The following is a 21,117-nucleotide window of genomic DNA, read 5'->3' as shown; positions in this document are numbered from 1 at the left end:
GAACACTAGAACTGCTAGCCTCTGCTTGCACAGAAAGTCTTAATTCCATACAGCCTGAAAAAACAAACACAGACAGACAATGCTGTATCTTAAATGAAAAAGTGTTTCCTACCTGATCAAATTGAAGATCTTCACCTCTTTGAAGAGATCGTGACAAGAGCTTTTCCTAGAAACAGAATAAAAATCATCAGAATGTACGAAGCACGCAATTAGCTATAAGCAAAGCACTACAAGCAAAACAAGCAAATGTGATATAACATAGGTGTAAAAAGCAGGAATCAACCTACTTTATCAAAACATAAAGAGACACAGATCAGTCTCAATTCCAGCTACATTTTCCAGCTGGAAAATTTTTTGAAGATGTGAACTGAATACAGAAAAGATCAGAGATGAACAAGCTAGTTTACTGGCTTAGTTATCGCACTATATGCTGTCAGTCACAAAACTTGGAATTTCAGAATTCCAGAAGATGTCTAGGTCTCATTCCTCAGCAGGGGCTTAAAAAGATCATCATGCTGCTCCACCTGGATAGGTGGTGATGAGTGACAAACTGACTTCTACGAAAATTTCATCCAGCCCTCCTAGACACAGCATATTCATGATCATGGGAGACAGATATAGGGAGAAAGGAAGTCATAAGAGGGGAAACAATAAGGCCTTCATGAAAGTGGAGGCTCAGTCTAATCCTCATCTATTTTTTTGCCCCTCACTTTCCCCTACTGTAAAAGAGAGAGAAATTGATGTACAATAAAATTAAGATACCAGTTATAAGCATGCTTACATTTGAGATAGCCTTGTAGAGGAAAAATGCAATATTAATATCAAACAGAACTTGTTTGCATCAATCATTATAAAATATACTGGGTTGAGCAAATATATTCATGGTAAAATGATGAAATAAATATTAAAATATTAAAAGAAAAAATGTTCATGAACTAGAACAGAAGTACCCATTTAAAATACTTCGGAGTGTTACACTATTGTGTTTGATTTATGATCTTCAAGATTACCTAAACTCATGTTACCAAAAATACAATTTTAAGGCTCTTCCCATGAGGCCAAGTCAAGAAAGAAACAGACACAAATTCCTTAGTCCCACATTATTGTGTGGGCCATAATCTACCAGTTAGTTAGGGCTGCCAATCACAAAAACCCCCAAACTCTTGCCTGTCCCTACCCCACCCCTGGGCCACCCCGCTCACTCCATTCCCTTTCCCTCCGTCGCTCACTCTCCCCTACCCTCATTCACTTCCACCAGGCTGGGGTAGGGGGTTGGGGTGTGGGAGGGGGTGCAAGCTCTGGGCTATGAGGTGGGACTGACGAGTTCAGAGTGTGGGAGGGAGCTCTGGGCTGAGCCTGAGGCAGGGGGTTGGAGTGCAGGAGGGGGTTCAGAGTGCAGTCTCTTGGAGGGAGATTGGGTGTGGGAGGGGGCTCATGGGGTTGAGGTGCCGGAGGGGGTGAGGGATTTGTGGGCTCCGACCAGGTGGCGCTTACCTTGGGCGGCTCCCGGAAGCGACCAGCATGTCTGGCTTCTAGGTTTAGGAGTGGCCAAGGTGGCTCCGTGCGCTACTCCTGCCCGCAGGCACTGCTCCTGTAACTCCCATTGGCCACGGTTCCCAGCCAATAGAAACTGCAGAGTCCTGCACTTGCAGAAAATCTCCTTCTGTCAGTGTAAGTTGTGTCTACATGAGAGGACTATGCTGACAGAGGCTTGGAGAAAAGTTTTTGGTATTTTTTTAAAAGCATGTTAGCTAACATGGTAAAATCCTAGTGTGAACAAGGCAGTTTGTAGTTTTCACAACTGTTGACTGGTTAAGGTACCCTCAACCTGATAACAACGTGAAAACTAACACTAACACAAGGTTAAAATAAAATAAATAAGTTTTCTAGCCTGAACATGCCCATAGCATCTAAATAGTCCACTGCAGACAGAACTATTTTGAGAACAAGTAGCACTGTGATGAGAAAACCAGTGAGGTTCAAAGATATGAGTCATTAACAGATTTCCAAAAAGAGGCAGAATAATCTTCTCATTTACCCTGACCTTCAGCCAAGACATACCTGTTTGGGTATTTTATTAATTGCTGTAATAGTCTGTAGTTATTTTTAGTTGCTATTATGTATTATTTGCATTTGATTTAAAAAAATAAACTGTAGTCACTAGAGTAAATAAAGACTGGCTGCTTTAATATGACAGATATTTGACCTTTTGTGACCCTGACCATGTGACTGGGGCCAAATAAAGATAAATCTATCATAACTCATGTATATCACTTCCTTATTACATGTGTTATAGGTAAACCTGTTTTAACCATGGGTATTTTTAGTAAAAGTCATGGACGGGTCATGGGCAGTAAACAAAAATTCATGGTCATTGACCTATCCATGACTTGTACTATATACTCCTGACTAAATTTTGGGTGCTGGTGGGGAGAGCAGTGTGCAGCCTGGAACCCCTGCTGCTGCTTAGGGGGAGGGGGCTGGCCGGCCTGGTAGGTTCCTTACCTGGCTCTATGCAGTGACATGTCCCTCAGCTCCTAGGCGGAGGTTCAGCCATAGGGCTCTACGTGCTGCCTCTGGCCAAAGCACTGGCTCCGCACCTCCTTTTGGCAGGGAACCACAGCAAATGGGAGCTATGAAGGTGATGCCGGTGAGTGGAGGCAGCACACAAAGCTACCTGGCCACGCCTCCGCCTAGGAGCCAAGGGACATGTTGCTGCTTCCAGGGAGCCCCCAAAGTAAGTGCCGCCTGAAGCTCTCACCCCCTCCTGTACCCCAACACCCTGCCTCAGCCCTGAGCTCCCTCCAGCACCCAAATGCCTACTGCTGCTGGGGTGGGGGGGCCCAGTGGCCTGAGACTGCCCCAGCAGCAGCCAGTGTGGCTGGCCCAGGGGCTGCCCAAGCTGCTCACGTGGCCCCTGCGCCAGCTGCGCTAGCCGCTGCAGGAGTTCCCGGAAAGACACAGAATCCATGACTTCTGTGCCAGACTCGCAGTCTTAGTTATACATAGGTGTTTGATTTTCCCTTTTGCTCTTAGACATGCAATGTTGAAGAGTTTTCCACTTGATCTTCATGACAATATACATACACCAGATGCTAGATGAGAAAGCATGACAAAGCAACAGAGAAGAATATATGGAAGAGAGCGTTAGTGTCAAAACACTTCCTTGTTTCACACCACTTCAGGTTGATCATCATCATACTGGACTGCAGCCTTCATGCCATCATGGAAGGCTCAAATCAGATTTAGGGGGATTGCAGGGTAACCAATTCTCTCTAGCAGTTGGAATTGGCCCTTTCTACTGACAAAGTCAAAAGCCTTTGTAAGATCTACAAACGTCACAGAGCAGTTTTTCCTTGTCCTTGACACTTTTCTTGCAATTGCCTTAGTGCAAAGACCATGTTGATAGTCGGCCCACTGGCATGAAAGCTGCACTAACTCTGGATATACATGTTCAGCAAGAATTTGCAGTCTATTGAGAATGATCCATGCAAATACCTTGCCAGCAACACAAAAAAGAGATTCCTCTGTAATTGTTGCAATCTCTCATCTCCTTTGTTTGTATACAGTTACGATGTTGCATCCTTCGTGTCTTTTGTTGCCTCTCCTTCCCTTTAGCAGGCAAGCAAGACATTGTGCAGATGTTTAAGTACAACCAGTCCTCCTTGTTTCAGTACTTCATCTGTTAAGAGAACTTCTTTTTGCCGATGATGCAGTGTTTTTTGCATACAGTGACAAGGCGCTCCAGCAACTTTGCAATAGCTTTACACTAGCCTGTGATGAATCTGGAGTTACCATCAGTCTAAAGACAACAATGATTCTGACACTAGATGTTTTGATGGCAACAGAAGTTTTAATAGTTAGCACCATGCTAGAAGTTGTGCATAAATTCTGTTATCTGGAATCAACTGTATCAGAAAATAGCAGCAGGAACGAAGAACAGACACTAGAGAAGTAATTCAGATCCAAAGACTGTGGGGGGTGATGATGGACAATTAGCTCCTGAGCAGGCAAGTTCAGCCTCTTCACCTCTCCTTTTCCAAACATGTCATCAGTGCCCCACTACATACCATTTATACCACACATTTACATCCACTAAAGAATGCAAGTATAATGTAAAAACAAATTATATACAACCAGGTATTTATGTCCTCCTTACATGCCAGGGGCTGTATGTTCCCCCTTGCATACTCCCCATTTCAGGGACTTAGTGCCCCCTCGTCCATATTAGCCCTCCCACACCAGGACCCATGGCTCTCTCTTCCATAATCCCCCAGGTTCAGTACCTGTACCACCACCTCACCTCCTAATGCCAGAAGTCCTACATCTCTTCAAATCCCGACAATGTTCCCTACTCCCATATTTCCCTGGGCCAGGAATTTATGTCCCCTTCACCTCTCTCAATACCAGGGGCTCTGTATCTCCCCAACAGAGGAAGGGAATAACTCTCTCTATTCACAGTACTCTTCCCCCCTTCATTTGGAATGGTACCAGCATGCATATGTGTTTATAGAATTGTGCGGTGGCACCATATTGGAAGAAGGAAGCTCTATTTGGCCTTCTGGCTCCCCCCTCTGGAACCCTTCTCTCCATTCACCAGCTATTTGGTATTTTTCCTAAGGGGAGGCAGGAGTGTTTAAAGTGCTCCCACTGTTGCAGATATCACTTCTGCCTGTGAAGCGGAGTTCACTTCACCTCTCTTCCTTCCCCTCCAAACCAGACTGAAAGTTTGGTGGGGAGTAAGGAGAGGAATTGCATCCTTCCATCTCTAAAATTATCCTTGTGACAGTCTTAGCCTTAGATATTCAGATGAAGCACAATAGTTGTGGACCATGAAGGTAAAGCTAATAATACAGAATTTCTATGTTTAAAAGAGAGAAAGAATCAGAACAGAAGACTGGCCTACTGCCACTACTTGAAAAGAATTTGATTATGCTAAATAAACTAAACACTTCCTATATGAATTTTCATGAATTTCAGAAAGTATAATTAACATAGTAGTTGCAATATCAAGTATTTGGCTTTCCTGTCACCTGTATTATTGTGTTTATTGAATGGAATAGCTGCATGCTATACACCTACTCTTACATGGATTATTGTCAATTTTAGAATAAAAATAATGAAAATGCCCCCAAGGGCTTGTCTGGGTTTAAGCTGCAGCTTTTTTTGATGCATGTCAGGTAATGGACAACACACAAGCCTAACTAATAGTGTGCACGTGGGATGGTGCACACTCTTAATGTGCATCAGTGTGTATGTAGGGCGGTAGCTTGCTGCTTACTAACAGCATGGCATTCTCAAAGGGTAGCCCACGATCCTTTGCTTTGCTGTTGAACACTGTGCATTCTGGGATTTTTCTCAATGTGCATTGTGGGATGCATAGCAGAAGCCAGGCAAATTCAAGTTTTTAAAAAATCCCATGTTTCCTCATCTCTGCCCCATGCTTCCACTTTCTTGGCAGGTCAGTGTCATTTTTTAATTGCTCTCAGAAAGCATGAGCCCAGTGATCTATAGTACTACACTGGTATGCTCAAATATTCAGAGGCTGCTTGGGCTGTATTTTGGAATTTAAAGCCAGAAGATTTTGGTTTGGACTTCACCCACCACCGTCAAGCAGATGATTTGGTGGCAACAGCAGCAGGAGCTTCAGTGGCGGAGGAACGAGGATGAGAACAAGGAAGAAGAGGAGGACATCGAGCAACTAACAGGTAAGGACAGATGAAAGAAGGGGAAAGCAGAACAGGTAAATGGGCATGTGCTCTCTGTGGCGTGGGCCTAACACCAATCACCAGGACTTCAGCAGGAGACAGAAACTGACTGTCCAGCCAGAGCAGCCATCATTTTGGAAACACGTATGGGGGCAGAGGAGGGCAGAACAAACTGCATGGCCTAAAGGAGGCAGGGGAGCCTCAGCTTCAGCAAAGCTCTTAACTCACATCCACCTACAATGGCTGTGACCATGGGGCACCCAGAATAGAAGGAAGCATAGCAGTATAGCACAATAATAATCACCTTCTCGTAACTGTTCTTTGAGATGTGTTGCTCACATCCATTCAAATTAGGTGTGTGGGTGCCGCATGCATAGTCATTGGAAAGTTTTTCCCTTAGTAGCACCAGCAGCGGGTCGACAATAAAGCCCCCTGGAATGGCACCTTCATGGCACTCAATATATAACCATGCAGACCCAGAGCCTCCTCAGTTCCTTCTTCACAGTTACTCCAACAGCAGAGAAGGAGGATGGAATTGGAATGAATATGAGCAACACATCTCGAAGAACAACAGTTATGAGAAGGTGAGTAACTGTTTTTTCTTCAAGTGATTGCTCATGTCAATTCCGATTATGTGACTCCCACGCCTTACCTAGGTGGTGGGGTCAGAGTTATGGAATCGCAAATTGGAGCACCGCTCTGCCGAAAGCTGCATCATCTCTGGAAAGCTGGACCGAGGACCAAGTTGTTGCCCTGCAGACTTCTTGGATCAGGAACTGGGCCAGGAATGCCATGAGGCCTGTGCCCTTGCGAAGTGTGCCATAAGTGCCGGGGCTGGTGTCTCAGCCTGCTTGTAGCATGTGCAGATGCAGGACGAGATCCAGGAAGATATTCTTTGAGATGAGACTGGTAGGCCTTTCAAGCAGTCAGCCACCGCTATAAACAACTGGTTCAATTTCCTGAATGGCTTGGAGCTTTCAATATAGAAGGCTAATGCTCGAACATCCAAGGAGTGCAGTCTCTGCTCATGGCTACTGGTATGAGGCTTTGGATAAAAAACAGGCAGGAATATGTGTTGGCTGGGATGGAAATATGATTCCACCATAGGTAGAAAGGCCAGGAGAGGTTTGAGCTGCATCTTGTCCTTGTGGAAAACTTTCTAAGGTGGGTTGGAGGTAAGGGCCTTTAACTCAGACACCCTTCTTGCTGATGTGATGGCAATTAGGAAGGCTACCTTCCACGATAGGAAGAGAAGGGAGCAAGTCGCCAGCAGCTCGAATGGGTGCCCCCATTAATTTGGAGATGACCAAATTAATGTCCCGCGCAGGAACAGGCTGTCTAATCTGGGTATGTAGCCATCCAGACCCTTGAGGAACCGTCCAACCATGGGACTGGCAAAGACAGAGCGTCCAGAGACTCTGGGATGGAAAGCTGACATAGCTGCTCCGAGTGGTGTACAGGTTGACCTGGGAAAACCCCCACCTCTGGAAGATGGGGTGGACGTCTGGCCAGATGGACCACTCATGGCTGAGGCAGGACCTGCTGAGGTGGTCGGCCAGTATGTTCTGGACTTCTGGCAGATATGATCCTTCCAGGTGAATGAAGTGGGCTATACAGAATTCCCAGAGCCTAAAAGCCTCCTAACAGAGGGACAAAGACAGGATTCCACTCTGCTGTTGATGTAGAACATTGCAGTGGTATTGTCCATCATGACTGCCATGTGCTGGCCTTGTTTACAAGATTGAAAGGCCTGGCATGCGAGTTGCACCACTCTGAGCTCCTTGATATTGATATGGAGAGAGAGCTCGTCCTGTGAACAGAGGCCCTGCATTCGGAGATCTCCCAGATGTGCGCCCCAACCTAGAGCTGATGTGTGCGTAACTAGAAACAAGGACAGCTGAGGGCTGTTGAATGGAACTCCTTCGCAGACTATCGAGCAATCACTGGAGTAACTCTAGCATCTGCTGTGGCACCATGACCACTAGTCACAGGCTGGCGCACCCCAGGCAATATGTCAAAGTGAGCCACATCTGTAGAGGCCTGAGTCTCAGCAGATCACGTACGTGCAGGCTGTCATGTAACCGAGGAGACTGAGGCAATTCCTTGCTGTAGTGGTCAGGTACTGTCTCATGCATTGAATGATGCTTGCCATGGCTTGGAATTGGGACTCCCATCAGGCTTGCTCTTGCCTGATCAAGTCCAACACTGTTCTAATAAAGTCTGTCCTCTGGGTCGGATACAAGGTGGACTTGTTCATGTTGAGGAGGAGACCCAGTCTCTTGAATGTGGATGTGGCTAGACGGACCTGCAACTCCACCTGTTCTCTGGTGTGCCCCCTGAGCAGCCAATCATTGAGGTAAGGGTACACCTGCACCTGCCTCCTTCAGAGGAAGGCTGCTATCACCAACATGCACTTGGTGAACACTCATGGGGCTGTCAACAGGCCGAAGGGAAGGACCATGAACTGATCATGGTTTTGATCGATCATGAACCTTAAGAAGCATCTGTGAGCAGGGCGAATCGCTATGTGAAAGTATGCACCTTTCATGTCTAGGATGGCGTATCAGTCTCCTGAATCCAGAGAAGGAATAATTGTATGAGAGAACCTATGCAGAACTTCAACTTCAGCATGCACTTGTTGAGTCCTCGCAGGTCTAGAATGGGTCGAGACACCTTTTGGCTTTGGGGATTAGGAAGTAGCGAGAATAGAGTCACGGGGTCAGAAGCCCGGAGCCCAGCTCTGGGGCTTCTGCAGCACAGAAGTGAGGGTGGTACTTATGCGCTGCCTGTGGAGGTGGACCTGATGCGAGTTGCAGTCTAGGTGCTGCCTCCATAAGGAACTTCTTCAGTCTAAAGTTCTGCTCCTTCTTGGTTTGGGGGCAAAAGCCCTTACAAATCCTGCACTTTTCTGACTGATGTGCTTTCCCCAAATACTTTAAACAAGTGTCATGAGGGTCACCCATTGGCATGCACTTATTGCAGGGCTTGAACCTCTGGGACTTACGCATGTAAGTCCCCCAAGGAGAACGCAGTTGGAGAACCCAACAGCTAACTAACTACTAGCTAGAACTACAATAACTAAGAACTAACTAAGAACTTAAAAAAAAAAAAAAAAAACAGTTCGAAAGAGAAGTTAGGGAAACATGGACAGCTTGCAGAGCAAGACACTACAGTTCCAACGACCACCACTGGCGGTAAGAAGGAACTGAGAAGGCTCCAAGTCAGCAGGATCCCATATTGAGCACCGTGAAGGCCCCACTCCAGGGGGCTCCACAGCTAAGGGAAAAACTTTCTAACTGTGCATGTGTCAAGCACACACCTAATTGGAATTGATATGAGCAATCATTCAAAGAAGAATAGATAGATCCTGGCTCTCCAAGGAGTTCTCTTCACTGGCACCTTCATGCTCATCCTCCAATAAGTCTTGCTGGTTGTCTATGCAGTGGGGGAAGAGAGCAAGTAACAGGTTCCACAACCTTTCTGGGTTTGGTGATCATGTAGTTGTGCAAAATCCTGTCCAGCACTTCCAAAACTGGACAAGTTACATGTCCCCGTTTACTCTTTATTCAATACTTGTTGGCATTCTAGATCATGACCTCTGACTAGCAATGTCCACAAAAAGATCTCTATTCCAAAAAGATCTCTCTGGCCACAACTGCTTCCTGCACCGATGCTTCTCCCCAGATAGCAATAAAATCCAGGGTCCCGGTACTGCTCCAAGCAGCTGCATGTGGTATGTCATAGAATTTTGGAGTATTATTGAAGCAATTGCAGTGTATTCAAATCCATGAGCAAACAGGCAAAATTTGGCCACATGCCAGCTTTTAAACAGGAGACAGTGCATCCAGTAAACTTGACACCAGAGCAGGGGACCTGCAAAGCAATATGGGACCACCTAATGGAAGACTAACAAGCAGCAAGCAGCAGCACTGCATGGAAATGAAGAATACACTGAACTAACCTGATTCACTGCAAAGTCAGTTCACTTTGCAAGAGGATTCCAGAATATGCAATAAATGTGGAGTTAGTGTTCTATAAGGCAGTGTTTCTCAAACCTGGTCCACCACTTGTTCGGGGAAAGCCCCTGGCGGTCCAGACCAGTTTGTCTACCTGGCATGTCTGCAGGTTCTGCTGATCACGGCTCCCACTGGCCACTGTTCCCTGCTCCAGGCCAATGGGAGTTGCGGGAAGGGTGGCCAGCACATCCCTCAGCCCGTGTCGCTTCCCACAGCCCCCATTGGCTTTGAGCAGCGAACTGCGGCCATTGAGAGCTGCGATCGGCCGAACCTGCAGACACAGTAGGTAAACAAACTGGCCCGGACCGCCAGGGGCTTTCCCCGAACAAGTGGCGGACTAGGTTTGAGAAGCACTGCTTTAAGGGATTGTGCTGTGTGTGCACAAGCATTTTCAAACCAAATTAGCTTTATTTACTCTGTTTTAACCACCACTTTTAGACAAGGCCTTGGTTTCCTCTAACAATACATTCCAAAGTCCTAAACCCTCAGCATCAAAATGCAGCTCAAGATTAGCCAGTTCTTTTGAAAACTTCAAAAATAGACTTCAAAGAAAAACTACAGAGCTACAATTCATTTGCAAACTTAACACCATCAGTTTGGGCTTGAATAGGGACTGGGAGTGGCTGGCTCACTACAAGAGCAATTTTCCCTCTCTTGGTATTGACACCTCCTCCTCAATTACAGGGAGTGGACCATATTCACCCTGACTGAATTGACCTTCAGTGTTGATTCTCCACCTTGTAAGGTAACCCCCTTCTCTTCATGTGCCAAAACATATTTATGCCTATATCTGTAATTTTCACTCCATGCATCTGAAGAAGTGGGTTTTTTACCCATGAAAGCTTATGCCCAAATAAATGTGTTAGTCTTTAAGGTACCACAGGACTCCTCGTCAGTTCTCTCGGTTGAGGATGTAGCTTTGCCTGAAGTCAGAGCAAAAACTATAGGACTTCAGAAAGTTTAGTTCCATGGGCTTCCTTGACAACACAAAACATGTCTCCCTAGTTAAATGAATGGCAAGTCAAATGCAAATGAACTTTCTTAATGTGGAGTTAAGACTGACACACATAAGTAGGGCTCTACCAAATTCGTGGTTCATTTTGGTCAATTTCACTTTGGCCAATTTCAGGGACTTGGGGTCTCAAAACTGGTCAATTTCATGATTTCAGATGGAGGAGCAGGGAGGGGGGGGATGGCAGCCCTAGAGCTCGGGCAGGCGCCACGACTAGGAGTAGGATGGTACACTCTCACTTCTGTGCTGCCTGTGGAGGTGGGCCTGATCTCCCTCTGATAACAGCCATGCAGGGGGAAGGACAAGTCCTGTCTCTCTCCAGCCCGGCTGATTTCAGGGAGATCAGATTTCACAGGGAAGGGCTTATTTCACGGTCTGTGACAGGTTTTTCATGGCCGTGCAATTGGTAGGGCCCTACACATAAGGATGACGTGTGAAATTTCCAGCTGAAACTTGCTCTGAACAAACCCTTCAAGTTTGCCAGACAAGTTGCAGGGACAAACCTGAAGGCATTACAAAAGGAGGAAAGACAGAAAGGAGCATGGCAAGGAGGGGAGGGGGACCTTGTGAAGCCATCAGCAGCAGCTGTGGATGCAAATGCAAACCTTACAATGACTGAGGGCAGCTAGTGTGGACACATTCAGTTGTCTGCGATTCTATTAATGAAACAACTGATCAAAGCACAAATGATTGAGTATACTAATATAGACAAAGACATGGTGCAGATATGACACTGATGCGAAAGGTGCTATTCAAGTTGTATGATGTGAGCAACAAAACATTTAAATTTTATTTCTAACATTTTAAGTAAAGAGCAGAAGTCAACACCTTAGTGTCACAAGTGTTAAATGTCAAGAGATGACCATGCTTATCTAAGGCCAACAGCCTATATATTAAAAACTTACTTTAAACATTGAATCTTCTCTGAGATCTGAATTAGATGATTATTTTAGTGTGCCCTAACTGTAATCTCAAAACCAAGATACAGTTTTAAGTTCTCCTCAACTAAGAATGCAGCTATATTTTGACATTCAAAAAGTCATCCACTGTGCCCTCTTTTCAGTTATTTTAACCTGTTACTAATTTTTACACATTATCTTGTAAAATTTTAAAAAGCAGGATGAACATCATAATATAATATAGTTACTGATTATCATAAATTTGCTTGTGGTTTACAAGATAGGAATTAAAGCTACTACAATCAAATGCTGATTTACAAGGAAAAAAGCACTCACTTAAGGCAGACCCCACTAATTTCAGTAGGACCCAGGTGGTAGGACAAGTGAGATGAGATAAAAGAGGACAGGAGAGATCCAGGAACATCTCTCTCTTCTCACATTGTTCCTTTACAATGTTGGGGGTACCTCTTCCAAGGATGACTCTAGGATCCCCTCTCTTTCATTAATAAATATTATATTTGCATACCTTCTAAATCATTCTCTATTATTATTATTATTTCTCTTTGGAAGATAAAGTGCGCAATTTTTTTATCCTTAGACAATGCAAAGCTATAGTACTTACCTGATTCAATTTTTTCCCCGATCAGGATCTTAAAATTTGACCCAAAAAACGTCTTACAAATGCAGAATATTTTTCCCCCTCGCAGTTAGAAGTGCTTTTAAAACTACATTTGCCATCATAATAAAGTGATACCAACATAAAAGACTGTAATTATCTCTCTAGCATAAAATCTCTTTTTACTACTTATCACAGAAAGGTTACAACACTATTTGTTTATTTACTCTTTTCTCCTCCTTTGCTCAAAAATAAAATATTTTTACAGAACTCAAAGGCAAGATGAGACACTTTACAGAACTAGACACCTGAAGAATTTTGCACTTTAATTTTAGATGAGACTCTGAGGACATGTATCAGAGGGGTAACCGTGTTAGTCTGGATCTGTAAAAACAGACAGAGTCCTGTGGCACCTTATAGACAAACAGATGTATTAGGAGCGTAAGTATTTTATGTATAGGGCAGTGTGATTGCACTTTTAAAAATGAAAAAACAAAACCAACCTGACTTATGTTATGTTATACTAGAAGTCCAAAAATGAATATTAATAATAGTGGCCAAATCCTGCAGTGAAATTCTCAGTGAAAGAATCAGAAGTTTCTAATGAGTCAGGAGTTATTAGAGGACTGCAGGATTAAGTCCACTAGTCCATTTTTCAATACTGATGCTAGTCTTACTTGTATCTTATTGAAAGCACCTTAACAAGTGTTAAGACAGAAGTTAAGACACACAACTCCAATTTATGTAGCAGCCGTTAAGGTTTCACCTGTGCAAGGTTATCCATTACTACATTTTATGGGTAAATAGGAGAAAATCAATAAACTCACTGCATAGTCAACATCATCTGTTTATAAGCATAAAGGTCAGCAAGAACAGTCATTAAACTGAGACTCCAGGAACCAGAACTTAAATTCTTTTAATACAAGAGATGATGAAACATTTACTGCATATGTATTACAAAAGAGAAGGTTACTAACTTTACAGTAACTGAGGTTCCTTGAGATGTGTGTCCCTGCGGGTGCTCCACTCTAGGTGACAGTGTGTCCCAGCACTGTTGACTGGAGATTTTCGGTAGCAGTGCCTGGTTGGGGCCCATGCACTCAGATGGTATCTCCTGTCTAGTTGGAATCTTCCTGAGTGCATGCGCCCCACACCCTCCTCAGTTCCTTCTCTACCGTGGAGAATCGTATCAGTACTCCAAAGTAGAGGAGAGGAAGGTGGGGAGTGGAGCATCCACAGGGACACACATCTCGAAGAATCTCAGTTACTGCAAGGTGAGTAACGATCTCTTCTTCTTCGAGTGCTGTCCCTGTGCGTGCTCCACTCTAGGTGAATGTACAGCAGTACCCACTATGGTTGGTGGGACTCTGGAGATGGGGCAGTGAGTACTGTAGATAATACTGCATGGCCTACTATTGTGTCTGCTGTGGTGTTTTGCATGAGAGCATAGTGTTTTGCAAAACATGTGTTCCGATGACCATGTAGCCGCTTTGCAGATATCAGGAATGGGAACGTTGTGTAGGAAGGCAATGGATGCCAACATGGCTCTAGTGGAATGAGTTCTAATGTTGTCGGGCGGTTGAAGATTTTTCGCATGGTAACAGGATTTGATGCAGTCAGAAATTCACTTGGATATGCGTTGTTTAGAGATAGCTGTACCTTTCGATCTCTCGGCAATGGAAACAAAGTGTAGTGGAGGCTTGTGAAATGGTTTAGCCCTGTCTAAATAAAAGGCAATTGCTCGCCTGATGTCCAGAGTATGCAGAGTTGCCTCTGCGAAGTTTTGTGAGGTTTGGGATAGAAAGCAGATAAATAGATAGGTTGGTTGAGGTGGAAGGTCAACACCACCTTAGGAAGAAATTTAAGATGTGGTCTCAACGTGACTTTATCTTTGGAAAAGATTGTGTAGGGAGGGTGGGCCATCAGGGCACTCATTTCACCAACTCTCCTTGCTGATGTTATGGCAACTAAGAAAGCCACCTTCATGGCCATATGGAGATGAGAGGAGGTAGCTAAGGGCTCAAATGGGAGGTTTCATGAGAGCATGAAGATCGAGGTTAAGATTCCATGTAGCCACTGTTGGGTGAATTTCAGGGTAGAGATTTTGCAGGCCGGTGAGAAAGCGTTTTAATGGTAGGGTGGGTAAAGAGTGAGTATCCATCTAATAGGTCATGGAAGGTGGTAAGCACCATCAGGTACACTTTGATGGAGCTGAGCTGAAGTCCATCCTGTTTTAGTTCCAGGAGATAGTCTAGAATGTTAGGGAGGGTCATGTTATTGGGTGCTAAATGCTTATGTGAGCACCAAAGAGCAAAACGCTTCCACTTTTGCAGGTAGGTTTTACCAGTGGAGTCTTTCCTACTGTGCAGGAGGACATATTGGACTTGCTCGGAACAGGTTAGTTCATGGGCTTGGAACCCCATGAAGGAACCAGGCTGTGACGTGGAGCTTTTGGAGCTGGCGGTGAAGAACTCGTTCGTTGTCCTGGTAAAGGAGGTCTGGCCTGTTGGGGAGAGCCCATGGGTGATGGGAGGACATATGGGGAAGGTAGGTATACCATGTCTGTCTTGGCCAAGCTGGGGCAATCAGGATGACCTGAGCCTTGTCGTCCGCGATCTTCCAAAGAACACTGTGTAACAGAGGGATGGGTGGGAAGGTGTACAGGAGGTAGCCGTTCCATGGGATGAGGAACGCATCTCCTAGGGATGCAGTCCCGAGTCCCGCCCTGGAGCAAAACAGGGGGCATTTTCGGTTTTGGGTCATGGCAAAGAGATCTATTGACGGGGTGCCCCAGTGGGAGAAAAGCTGTTGGAGTATTGCGAGGTGCAGTTCCCATTCGTGTTCTGTCAAGAAGTGCCTGCTGAGTGCATCAGCAGTAGTGTTGTGGCAGCCTGGTAGGTAGGAAGCAATGATCTGTATTTCATGTCGTATGCACCAATTCCATAGTCAAATGGCTTCCATGCAAAGGGAATTGATTGGGCTCCCCCTTGTCTGTTTACGTAATACATACATCTTATGTTGTCTGTTAAGATCCACAGATATTTGTTCTTTATGAGGGGAAGAAAGTGAAGGCATGCTCTCCTCACTGCTCTGAGCTCTAAGAGATTTATGTGTAGATGCGTCTCTGATGCGGACCACCGGCCTTGTGCCCTGTGTTCCCCTAGATGCGCTCCCCAACCGATCAGGGAAGCGTCCATAGTGAGCACGAGCATTGGGGATCACTGCTGGAAGGAAACCCCTGTGCAGAGGTTTTCTGGACTTGTCCACCATTGTTGGGAAGCTATAACATTGGGAGGAGGAGTTAGCAGCATCCCTAAGGGGTGTCTGTTGGGTTTGAAACAGGAGTTGAGCCAGCCCTGGAGACATCTCATATGTAGCCTGGCGTGTTGAACCACGAAGGTGGTGGCTGCCATGTGACCAAGGAGCTGTAGGCAGATTCTTGCTTGCATCCTGGGACGAACAGAGATCGTGCGTATGAGCTGTGTGATAGCGAAGAATCTGTTGTATGGGAGCGAGACCCTGCTCCAGGTTGAGTCGAGATGAGCTCCGATGAACTCGATCTGTTGCATAGGTGTCAGGGTGGATTTTTGGATGTTTATTTGGAGGCCTAGGCTGTGAAAGAGGGAGATGGCGAAACACGTGGCCTGAAGTGTCTCGCCACAGGAGTCGCCCTTGATGAGGCAATCGTCCAGGTAGGGGAACAGTGTGACCCCGTGTTTATGGAGGTGAGACACAACCACGGGTAGGGTCTTGGAGAAAACTCTTGGAGCTGTGGAGAGTCTGAAAGGAAGAACTCTGTATTGAAAATGGTCCTGACCAATTGTGAATCGTAGGAAGCGTCTGTGAGCTGGATGAATTGATATATGGAAGTAAGCATCTTGTAGGTCAAGGGTTGTGAACCAGTTCTGTTGATCCAATGCAGGTATTATTATGCCCAGTGTGACCATCTTGAATCTTTGTGTCCTCACGAATTTGTTCAGTCAGCGTAAGTCTAGTACAGGCCTCCATCCCCCGGTCTTTTTCTGCGTTAGAAAGTAATGGGAGTAGAAACCTGTCCCTTGGTGTTGTGTCAGCACAGATTCCACTGTGCCTAGTTGCAGAAGATGTGCCACTTCTGTGCGAAGTAATTGCTCATGAGAAGGGTCCCTGAAGAGGGACGGGGAAGGGGGAAGAGTAAGAGGGTAGGATATAAAAGGGATGGAGTAACCGGTCTGAACTATTTCAAGGGCCCAGCGGTCCTGTGTAATCCGCTGCCAGGCATGTCGGAAATACTGGAGGCGGTGACCAAATGGGCAAGTAAGCGGTGGAATCAAGGGGTGGTCGTGCAGGTCCTCGATCAATGTTTCAAAACTGTTGTTTACTGCCCGATGGATGGAAGGTGGTGGTTTGATTTTGATTGTCTGCGCTTGAGGGGTCTAGTACGATTCCTAGTTGTGTCGTATGGTCTAGGTTGAGGACAATAGTACTGATGTGTGCGTGGTCTTTGGTAGGGTTGGTATCGTTGTCTCCTGGGAAGAGATGGGTGAATGCCCAGGGTGCGCAGTGTCGCTCTAGAATCTTTCATGGTGTGGAGGAGTTCATCAGTTTTTTTGGAGAAGATTTGTCCTTATCAAAGGGGAGATCCTCCACTTTGGTCTGGAGTTCTTTAGGAATGCCGGATGCAGAGACCCATGAGCATTTGCGCATAACCACAGCAGTTGCAGTGGTACGGGCTGCTGTGTTCACCCTGTCTAGGGATGCCTGTAGGGCCGTTCTGGAAATCAGCTGTCCTTCTGTCAGGATTGATTTAAAGTCTGCTCTTCTGTCCTCTGGAATGTAGGAGGCAAATTCGAAAAGCTTATTGTAATTATCAAAATCATAACTGCCGAGGAGAGCAGAATAGTTTGCAATTCTGAATTGTAATGCAGAGGTTGTATAAACCTTGCGGCCCAGGACATCAAGGCGTCTAAGTTCCTTGTCTTGTGGAGTGGGTCGATATTGTGACTGTTTGATCCTCTGTGCAACTGCATCCATGACAAAAGAGTTCGGTGGTGGATCAGAAAATAGTAAGTCTACGCCCTTTGCAGGAACATAGTATTTACGTTCAGCCTTTTTGCAAGTTGGTACTAGAGAAGCTGGGGTTTGCCAGAGAGTGTCAGCTGGCTCCATGAGTGCTTCTTTTATAGGGAGCGCTTTTTTCGACGGCGCAGACGGTTGAAGGATTTTGAGGAGTTTGTGTTGTGTCTCTTGAATCTCTTCTAAGGGGATATCCTGACTAAGTGCCACCCTCCTAAAAAGTTCTTGAAATTGTTTGCAGTTGTCCACGGCCTGTGGAGGTGAAGGAAGGAGGGCTTCATCAGAGGCTAGTGGAGAGTTAGGGTTAGGTGAGTCAGGATATGGTGCGTAGCTCCCAGTCTCAGGAGGGGCTTGGGGACCCTAGAAGTGGATGGAGCAGGAGAATGAGGCACAGAAGGAGGATGATTGGCAGGAGGATGTTGCCACGGGTACCACTGAGGCCAAGGCACAGGGTAGGAGAACCCAGGTGCCGCCCACGGGGGGGCAAAGTAGGGAAACTGAGGTTGTTGACCTTGAGCCATGACCTGAGGTGGTAGAGGCGCCTGTGGAGGAGAAGAAGGAGGGGAGAACTCCGCTTGCTGCTGTAACTCAAGGTCACCATCAGCAAAAGCCAGTTCAGGTGGAGAGAGTGGCGGTTCAAGAAATGAGTCCTCTGTATCTAGGAGCGGAGAGAGTGAGGCTCAGGTGGCACTGAAAGGTCACTTTGAGTGAGAAATTGTTGCTCCTGCTCCCTGGGCTGAGCTGAGCCCGCTCTCTGCTCTAGCTCATTAGTAGGAGAAAGTGAGAATGAGAGTGTTGCTGCAGCCTGTGTAGAGGTGCCCTGCAGGGGATCTGCTGCTGGTGCGTGGGTAGAAGACTGGCTGGGTTCCGACGTTCTTCTCACTGCTGAGGCAGAGCGTGTTGTTGGGACCGCAGCCACTTTTGGCACCGAAACTGATCGTGCTGTGGGCACCGCGGCCGTTTTCATTGTTGCTGCTGAATGTGGTGTTGTCGGTGCCGAGGAGGAATGCGATGCCGGTGCTGTGGCCGTTTGCGGTGCCGAGGAAGGGTGAGGTGTGCGGCGCTGAGGGGAAAGAATCCACAAGTACTTGCCCGGTGCGGGAGGTCGGGTCCCTGCCTCTATGCTCTGTCAGAGTCGTTGCTGAGGCATTAGAGCAGGCTGAGGCTCCTGCCTTTGGTGCTGTCAGCACCGAGGACAGGGATCTTGTGGGAGACCCCCTACCCTTGTTAGAGTCTCTTCTGTGAAACTGTTGTGCTTCTTGCCTCCGCTCCAGGGAGGGTGAAGCAATGCTCCCCACTGGTTCCGATCTGGCTGGAGAGCATGTGGGAGCGGGTTTAACCTTTCCGGTCTCCGACAGCGACTGCAGGGGATTTTTCCATCATGATGATTTTGAGCCGCAGATCCCTGTCACGATGAGCTCTTGATTTGAGACTTGCGCAATGGAGGCACTTTGCAGGGATGTGGGTTTCCCCAAGGCACTTCACACAGTGCGAGTGCCCATCTGACCATGGCATGGATTCCTGACAGGAGATGAATCTTTTAAATCCTGAAGCTCCTGGCATTATGAATTAGAGATGGGTGAGTAGAGTGTCTCAACGGGAAACTAGCCTGAGGGGCTCTTTTTTATTTTTTATTTTTTTTAAACTAAGAAATTAACTATACTAAAGGAAGGGAAACAATTGGGAAGTAATTAATAATTATTTCTATTTCCTATAGAGACTAGGGAAGAAAAAGGCACCATTGCCCCAAGTCCCGTCTTCAGCCGAGGACGGTTGAGAAGGAACTGAGGAGGGTGTGGGGCGCACGCATTCGGGAAGATTCCAAATAGACGGGAGATACCATCTGAGTGCATGCGCCCCAACCAGGCATTGCTACCGAAAATCTCCAATCAACAGCGCTGGGACGCACCGTCACCTAGAGTGGAGGACCCACAGGGACAGCACTCGAAGAAGGCGACAGCATCTGACGGGCCCGCAAATCTTCCAATCTTTGTTCAAATATCCCATATAAACTGCACAGGTTGGGATGCATTCAATATAACTTTTCTCAAATCAAAGTTGAAACTAGAGATTCTAATAGGTTCCCCTACAATTTGTAGGTACTTCTTTGAAAAATAATATTTGTATAGCCTAACTTACAGTCACATCTATAATGTACAAATTCGAACAATTCTGCAGAAAAGTGCACACAACTTTTTTAGTTCCCAAGTAAAGAGAAGTCAGAGCCTGGGGGCAGCAGAGGGGAAGAGAGAGACAGAATCCTTAGAATATTCAGTTTCAGAATTAAAATGGAGATTATTACAAAGCATCTTGTCTAGGGAAAGGTTACTTACTAGTAACTTTTGTTCTTTGACACTTGCCCTGTTTATTCCCACTGCGGGACTGGCACTGCAGACATTCAGCTTGCAGAAACTCTGTCTAAACCATGTCCATTATAGCTGCATAGGCATTAGGGCCTGTCTTCACAAGCTGCTGCAATCAATGCAGTGGGTGTCGAGTTAGCGGGTCTAGTGAAGACCCGCTAAATCAACAGCAGAGTGCTCTCCAGTCAACCCCGGTATTCCACCTCTTCGAGAAGAGTAAGGTAAGTGGACTGGAGACAGTCTCCAGTCAATCCGGTGCAGCAAAGACACCAGGGTAAGTCCACCTAACCTATGTCAACTCCAGCTACGTGAATAATATAGATGGAGTCGATATTGCTTAGGTCAACTTACCCTGGTAGTGAAGACAAGCCTTTAGCGAGGTCAGCATAAGGGAGTGCAGTTCCAACCACCTACATTTTTCAGAGCTGCAGAGTCCTATGTTTTAAGAGAACTGTGAGGAAGAAGAGAAAGTGGACAGGAAATGTGATTGTGCAGCCAGCTCTCAAAGAACAGCAGTTACTGGTAAGTACACCATCTTTCTTCATCAAGGGCACTCTTAATCTGCCCCAAACAGAAGGTGACCAAAGGAATTCTTAACTGAATAAGGACTGAAAGGTTGCCCTCCCGAACCCAGTATCCAACTGGGACATTAAGTTTAAGGAGTAGTGCTTGACAAAGATATTAATCAAACATCAAATGGCTGCTCTGCAAATTTTCCTGATGGCACCCTCCTAAGACATGCCATAGAAGTGGCAGTAAATCTAGTAAATCAGGCCCTAATGCCTTTTGATATAGAGACTTTGGATAAATTGGAACTCAAGTCAATCCAGAAGTATTCGCAACCTCTGAGTTAATATTGCCTTTCCCTTAAATCTTACATATTATGGGATCTCAAGATAGAAACAGTCTTTTAGCATGTTAGGGTCGGAAGACAGGCTTCCCCGGGGTCAGCGTGGGGCTTTAGGAAGGTGGTCAGCAGAGAAATGTATTGGCATAAGAGTCCATGACCACTTGGGGGTGAATTTATGCAACACATCCACAGGCTTTTCATAGATTCATAGACTCTAGGACTGGAAGGGACCTCGAGAGGTCATCGAGTCCAGTCCCCCACCCTCATGGCAGGACCAAATATTGTCTAGGCCATCCCTGATAGACATTTATCTAACCTATTCTTAAATATCTCCAGAGATGGAGATTCCACAACCTCCCTAGGCAATTTATTCCAGTGCTTAAACTACCCTGACAGTTAGGAACTTTTTGCTGCAGTTTAAGCCCATTGCTTCTTGTTCTATCATTAGAGGCTAAGGTGAACAAGTTTTCTCCCTCCTCCTGATGACACCCTTTTAGATACCTGAAAACTGCTATCATGTCCCCTCTCAGTCTTCTCTTTTCCAAATGAAATAAACCCAATTCTTTCAGCCTTCCTTCATAGGTCATGTTCTCAAGAC

General features: G+C 46.0%; 1 protein-coding gene across 25 annotated transcripts in view; it reads right to left on the bottom strand.

Annotated features, from left to right (window-relative positions):
* The window catches only part of FRYL (FRY like transcription coactivator), a 434,628-nt gene that overhangs the window by 206,397 nt on the left and 207,114 nt on the right, over window positions 1–21,117 (bottom strand). For all 25 annotated transcript variants that reach the window (XM_075066487.1, XM_075066485.1, XM_075066486.1 and 22 more), the window contains one exon: window positions 113–166. In XM_075066487.1, the coding sequence (XP_074922588.1) occupies window positions 113–166 (54 nt within the window). The remainder of the gene's footprint in view (window positions 1–112; window positions 167–21,117) is intronic.

Source organism: Chelonoidis abingdonii, chromosome 5 (genome assembly GCF_003597395.2).
Source record: "Chelonoidis abingdonii isolate Lonesome George chromosome 5, CheloAbing_2.0, whole genome shotgun sequence".
Lineage (NCBI taxonomy): Eukaryota > Metazoa > Chordata > Testudines > Testudinidae > Chelonoidis > Chelonoidis abingdonii.
Note: the sequence above shows the minus strand (reverse complement) of the source record. Positions and strands in the feature narration are given on the sequence as shown.